We start from the raw sequence: 6,859 nt of genomic DNA on the forward strand, positions 1-6,859 counted from the left end.
GAAGGGACCAGCACTCTGGCAACCTGTTCTATGCAGCCTGTCCTGTGAGTGGAAGATGAACTGAGGGGGCAGGGGATCCCTGGGCCAAACTCTGATTGCCACAGCCTGGGGCAAGCCTGGCTTTGGTTAGACCTGGCCCAGAGCTGGCAGCAGGATGCTCAGAGTCTGTACCACAGCAGTGAAATGAAGCACAGCTACAGCCTGGAAAATACTGAGGACAATATTTAAGGACAGAGTACAAGCAGGGTGTTTGGGTTTGTGTTTATGCCAGCCCAGGAACAGGACTGGCCACGGGGAACAGGACTGGCCATGGGGAACAGGACTGGCCATGGGGAACAGGACTGGCCCTATGGAACAGGACTGGCCACAGGGAACAGGGCTGGCCATGGGGAACAGGACTGGCCACGGGGAACAGGACTGGCCATGGGGAACAGGACTGGCCATGGGGAACAGGACTGGCCCTATGGAACAGGACTGGCCACGGGGAACAGGACTGGCCATGGGGAACAGGACTGGCCCTATGGAACAGGACTGGCCACAGGGAACAGGACTGGCCATGGGGAACAGGACTGGCTCTATGGAACAGGACTGGCCACAGGGAACAGGGCTGGCCACGGGGAACAGGACTGGCCATGGGGAACAGGACTGGCCATGGGGAACAGGACTGGCCCTATGGAACAGGGCTGGCCATGGGGAACAGGGCTGGCCATGGGGAACAGGGCTGGCTCTATGGAACAGGACTGGCTCTATGGAACAGGACTGGCCATGGGGAACAGGACTGGCCATGGGGAACAGGGCTGGCCACAGAGAACAGGACTGGCCATGGGGAACAGGACTGGCCATGGGGAACAGGACTGGCCATGGGGAACAGGACTGGCCACAGGGAACAGGACTGGCTCCCCAAGGGAGGCTCTGGGACTGGCATCCCATGGTGCATCCCCAGCCCAAATGAAGGCTGAGGATTTGATTTCACCACAGCCCTGATCTCTCAATCCAAGCCCCGGCAGGACTGAGGTGGAAGTGGGTTTGCATTCATTTGCTGCAGCAGCATCCCGGGATCCCAGTGCCATCCCAGTGCCATCCCAGTGCAATCCCATGCCATCCCATGACGTCCCCAGCCCCCATGGCTCCCTCCAGGCCGTGCCCATCCTGCCCTTGCTCCCTGGATCCACAGGGGCCGTTCTGGGGGTGCTGTGCTGGCAGCCCCAGCTGAGTTTAAAGGTGTTTATTGATCCCCAGGGTGCTGTGCACTCGCTTCTCCTCCCACCCCAGGAAATCACTCTTCTCTTCTTCCCTAAAGGATCAGGGCTCACGACAGGGCACACATCCCCGAGACAAACCTACAGCAAAACCCCAGCCCAGGCTCCCCCCACACACAAAGCTCTGCTGTGCTTTATAGCAGTTTCTGTATGAATTAAACCCAAATGCAGGGTTTACAGAATCCCAGAATGGCTGGGGTTGGAGGGGGCTGTAGAGATCCTCTCTGACCTGATGCAACTCAAACACTGGGACCAAGACTTAGGTTTGTTTTTTACCCCAGAACTCTGCAGCTGGTGTGTTTTACAGGGAAATGGTGAAATGCTGTAAATGTGCTGGTTTAAGTGTTGTGGCATCAGTCTCCTCCTCCCTGACAGCTTCTCTGGCTCTGCTGGAGCCTTTGCACAGAAATTTTTCAAGGTCAAGAGCCAACTGAAACTCGACAGGTTTTGGAGCTGACATAGTTGGGTTTGTTTTTAAATCTGGGGTTTGTAGCAGGACGAGGAATTTCTCTCTGTTTTTTGCTTTGCACTCCAGCCCTTTCTCATTTCCAAGGCACCACTTTGGTGACAGTGCTCCTCACCATGGACATGGCTGCCCCTGTCTTTAACCCTTTTATTTGGGGGTGAAAGTGAGGCACACCATGAACAGTGATCCCTGCACTGAGGCAGAGGGGGTGAACCTGCTGAGATCTCAGATTGCAGCTGAGGTCTAGAAAATGAGACTTTTACCATTAAAAAAACTTAATCCCTTTAGCTTGTAAAATGAGGCTTGATACACCATAGGCAAATCACTGAATCCATTTTTGCTGCTCAGAATGGGAATAAGTGCCACTCAAAATGGGAACAAATACTGTCCCTCTGCCTTCATAACCTGGCAGATCTCTGGACCTGCAAAGCCTCTGGGTGTCCTGCTGGGTGACTGTGGGGATGAATTTCGACTGGAACATTAATTGCAGCCATTAAACAAGCAATAAGGTGATAATGAATTAAATACACGTTGCTGTAGAGAAAACAAGGAGTTCTACCTGTGGCTGCCACTGGAAGCAGCCCTGGCTGAGGTGGGTGGCACCTGCTGGTGTCTCACATCCAGGCTTGCACAGGGTCGTCCTTTCACTTCTGATTTCTTCACAAAACAACAATGCCATGTGTTACCTCCGAGCAACGAGAAACGAAGCTCTGAAAGAAAAGCCTCGTATTCCATCTCAGAGTGGCATTCGATTTTTTGGGGCTATTTTTAGAGAGTAACGTGCTCAGTCACATGGTTCAGTGCATCAGGCTGCCCTGCCCAGCTCTGCTCTGGGGGACCTTGCTCTGGCACCTCCAGCTGCTGCTCCAAACTGATGCCCAAGGGAGTTTTAAGCTCCAGGAAAGCAGCTATTCTGGAGGATTTAGGATTTGGTAACAACAATTTGTTTCATTCAGTGATTCTTTTGAGGATGGTTTTTCACTGACACGTTTGCTCAAAGTAAGGTCAAATGATACACCTAAGGAATAAAGACACCCCATGAATGCTGAAGTGCACCACTTGGTTTTATTTCTCTACTATTCCTTTTGGAGATTTTTCAATACTATGAATTTTAATGAAGAATAAATCTCTAAGATGAATTTCATTATACAGGTGTCATTCAGAAGAACACACTCATTATATGTCTTTCCACCCGACTCTGGGTTTATTGTCACACCACAGTGGAACTCCACCTACCTCCTCCCTGTAGGGGATTTATATGGGAAGTTTCAGCTGAATATGAGGAAAAATTCTTTTACTTTGCGGGTGATGGAGCACTGGAGCAGCTGCCCAAGGAGGTTGTGGAGTCAAAACCCAGCTGGCAGTGATCCCGTGTCACCTGCTCTGCAGGGGGGTCAGAGGAGCTGAGCTCGGGGGGTCCCTTTCCACCCCAGCTACTCCATGAGTGTGGGATTTCCCAGAGGTCACATACCTGGGGTCGGTTCTCATTGCTTTGGTCACTCTCCTTCCGTTGCCAATCAGAGATCCTGATTTTTGCCTTTACCTGGTATTCTGCACAAACCTGGGGAGAGTGATGTGAGGATGTTGCTTGCGTGTTCTGTATTTGACTGGGGTGGCAGCCTTGGGGTGCTGCTTGAAAGAGCTGAAAGAGAATTGGGGGTGGGGGGGCTTGGAGCCCCATTTGGGGTCCATCATCCCCGCGCGGGTGGTCTCAGCACGCGGCTCCCGGGCCCGGTGAACACCTTGAGCGCCCTGTCCCTGATCTGCCGCGTCCTCACCCCGTACACGATGGGGTTGAGCAGCGGGGGCAGCAGCACGTACAGGTTGGCCAGCACGATGTGCACGTCGGGGGCGATGCCGCGGCCGAAGCGCTGCGCCAGCGCGGCGAAGGCGGCGGGGACGTAGAACAGGAGCAGCACGCACAGGTGAGAGCCGCAGGTGTGCAGCGCCTTGCTGCGGGCAGGCCGCGACGGCAGCCGGCACACGGCCAGCAGGATGAAGGCGTAGGAGACGGCGATGAGGAGCAGGTCCAGCGCGCCCAGGGCGAAGGGCAGCAGCAGCCCGTACCACGCGTCGGCGCGCACGTCGGCGCAGGCCAGGCGGGCGATGGCCATGTGCTCGCAGTAGGTGTGCGCGATGGCGCGGGGCCCGCAGAAGCGCAGACGCCGCAGCAGCAGCACGCACGGCAGGATGGCACCGAGCCCCCTGAGCACGGCTGCCAGCCCCGCTCGGGCCACCGCCCGCACGCTCAGCACGGCCCCGTAGCGCAGCGGGAAGCAGATGGCCACGAAGCGGTCGAAGGCCATGGCCAGCAGGATCACCGACTCCACCAGGCAGGCGAAGTGCAGGAAGAACATCTGGGTCAGGCAGGCGCCGAAGGAAATCTCCCCGGCTCGGAACCAGAACAGAGCCAGCGCCCTGGGCACGGCCGTGGTGGACAGCGTGAGGTCAGCCAGGGCCAGCAGGCACAGCAGCAGGTACATGGGCTGGTGCAGGCTGGGCTCGGCCCACACCGTCAGCAGCAGCGCCCCGTTGGCCAGCACGGCTGCCAGGTACAGGCAGCAGAACGGGACGGAGATCCAGACGTGCAGCTGCTCCATGCCGGGGATCCCGGTCAGGATGAACGTGTCTGGGGCCAGGCTGCTCACGTTGGACATGCTCACCTCAAAGCCAAGGCACGGGATTCTACAGGACGGTACTGGAGGTGCTTGAGCTCTTCCGGCAGCACCAAATGCCTCCTGTCACCTGCTCTGGTCTGCACAGAGCCACAGCCAGAGGCACAAGCCCCATTACAAACCCATTTACAAACCCATTTACAAACCCATTTACAAGCCCCGTTTACAAACCCATTTACAAACCCCGGGTCTGCACTGTGCTGCAGGGTGTAGAGGCACAAACCCCATTACAAACCCATTTACAAACCCCATTACAAAGCCCAGCTCTGTGCAGGGTGTCCTTACACCCTGTTACGTGTCAAAACCAACATCCAGGTCTCCTCCTCGTTTATTTTAACACAGCACTTACACGCTTTTCTTCCAAGTGCTTCCACTTGAGGCGGAGTGGCTGGAGGCAGACCCAGCTCTTGCCGCATGAGTGCTGTGATATTTCTGTGTTCCTGAGCCCAGAGCAGAAGGAAGAAGCCGGGCAATGAGGGAGGAATGGTCAAGTGCTTGCAGGGAGGAACGAGACGTTCTCAGGCACCGAGGATGGGGAGTTCTGGGCTCACACTAGAATAGAGAACAAAATTAACTCCAGGTTTGAAGTTGGCTGCCCACGTTCCTTATCTCCAAACTTCTCTCTGCCTCCCCGTTTAGCTCTGAGACCCAGTTCCATTTGTTTTGCAGCATTTTTCAGAGCAAATCTAGCAGAACTAAAATTTAACCAGGCAGTTGGAAAGACCTTTGTGTCAGAGGAAAAAGCCTGTGTGAGATGGAATTCTCCCTCCAGCCAAAGGAAGGGAGGTGCTGCTGCCCTGGAGAGCCCTGGAGTGCCCCAGAGGCTGAATCAGACCCAGCCACACCAATTAAGATGGGATGTGACTGTTTTCAGCAGCTTCTGTGTTAACACTCAAGTCTTACCTCTCAAAACTCAAACCATGAGGAATTACCCATAACACAGGAGGAAGTGATGTAACTGCTGAAAAACTGTGATGTTGTTGCACACCAAAATATTGACTCCGTGCTTGGAAAAGCTACTCTGTCTTCAGCAACATATTGGATTCCCTCTTCTCACTTAATTTCATGTCTAAAATATCCTGAACCAGAAAGTGTCCAGGAAAGGACAATATGAAAGTGGATCATCTTTAAAAATATAATTAATCAAAATAATACCTGATTCTATACTAATAATAATGAGGACTATTATACAACAATAACTATTATTCTCTAATAATAACAACCAATTTTGTAATTTTTAAAAAGCAGTTCAGGATAAATATTACATGAAACAAAACCAGGTGTGGGGTGTTAACAGAAAAAATATTACTAGTGCTGGAAGCTGGCAGCTGTGCTGCCATGCCAACAGCTCAGCCTCTCTGGCAAAATGCAAATATTAAACTGCAAATAAACAGGGATCCAGTGGGAATCTCAGTGCACCCAGGAGCTCTGCACCAAAGGACTCTTTCAGCTTCAGATCCCTTCTTCCAGAATCGACCAGATCCTTTCCTCCACGATCCATCCTCACTATAAAACTCTGTTAATACACGTTTTAATGCAGCTCTAGGGATGCAGCTCGCACAGTTTTGTCCAAGCGGCTCCTTGGATTTCCCTTCCCTAAAATCTTTCCATTTTGCCTTAAAGCAATTACCCAGATCCCAAACTCCATCCCCCGCTGCCCGCCCCGGGACGGCCCCGCAGAGCTCCGGGGATGCTGGGGAGGGTTTGGGGCTGGAGCCCCGACCCCGGGCAGCCCCCGCAGATCAGCGCCCCTGGGGGAGCTCAGGCCGGAGGAGGACGGGGATCCTCACTCGAGAGTGAAATCGCCTTTCCCTGGCAGGGAGGGCTCGGCTCTGGCCGGGGGCGAGCGGGCGGTGCTGGGGCGGTGGTCCAGGGGCGAGCGGGCGGTGCTGGGGCGGTGGTCCAGGGGCGAGCGGGCCGTGCTGGGGCGGTGGTCCAGGGGCGAGCGGGCCGTGCTGGGGCGGTGGTCCAGGGGCGAGCGGGCCGTGCTGGGGCGGTGGTCCAGGGGCGAGCGGGCCGTGCTGGGGCGGTGGTCCTGGCCGGCATCGCCCCCGAGCATCGCCCGGTGCCTGCGGAGCATCCCCGGCTGCCGCTGCCCGGCCCCGGCAGAGCACGGCCGCTCTCCCGCTCGGCAGGGAGGGATGGAGGGATGGAGGGATGGAGGGAGGCTTTGCGCTGTTTATGGTGAGCGGGGAGTGTAGTAGCTGTGCGCCAGCCTCCCAGCGCCCCAGAGCTGCCTCCGGCCCCAAACCCCAAACGAGCGCTCCCCAGAGCTGCCTCTGGCCCCAAATCCCGCAGGAGCACCCCCAGCTCCCTGGCCGGGGGAGGAAGGGCCCGGCGGCTGCAGGAGAGGGCGGTGCAGCGCCGGTCCCTGCAGGGATCCCAGAGGATGGGGACGCTCCTGATCCCTGTGGGATCCCAGAGGATGGGGACGCTCCTGATCCCTGTGGGATCCCACA

General features: G+C 55.8%; 1 protein-coding gene across 1 annotated transcript; it reads right to left on the reverse strand.

Moving 5' to 3' along the window:
• Positions 1-3,416: 3,416 nt before the first annotated feature.
• On the reverse strand, positions 3,417-4,382 carry LOC106861736 (olfactory receptor 52B2-like). Its single transcript, XM_014890349.2, has one exon. It carries the CDS (start codon positions 4,380-4,382, stop codon positions 3,417-3,419), a length of 966 nt encoding a protein of 321 aa, XP_014745835.1.
• Positions 4,383-6,859: the final 2,477 nt, after the last annotated feature.

This window comes from Sturnus vulgaris, chromosome 2 (assembly GCF_052056855.1).
Source record: "Sturnus vulgaris isolate bStuVul1 chromosome 2, bStuVul1.hap1, whole genome shotgun sequence".
NCBI lineage: Eukaryota > Metazoa > Chordata > Aves > Passeriformes > Sturnidae > Sturnus > Sturnus vulgaris.

Bases quoted from the DNA above. Each gene is read 5' to 3' on its own strand.
- LOC106861736 (XM_014890349.2), bottom strand. From the start codon at position 4,382: ATGTCCAACGTGAGCAGCCTGGCCCCAGACACGTTCATCCTGACCGGG.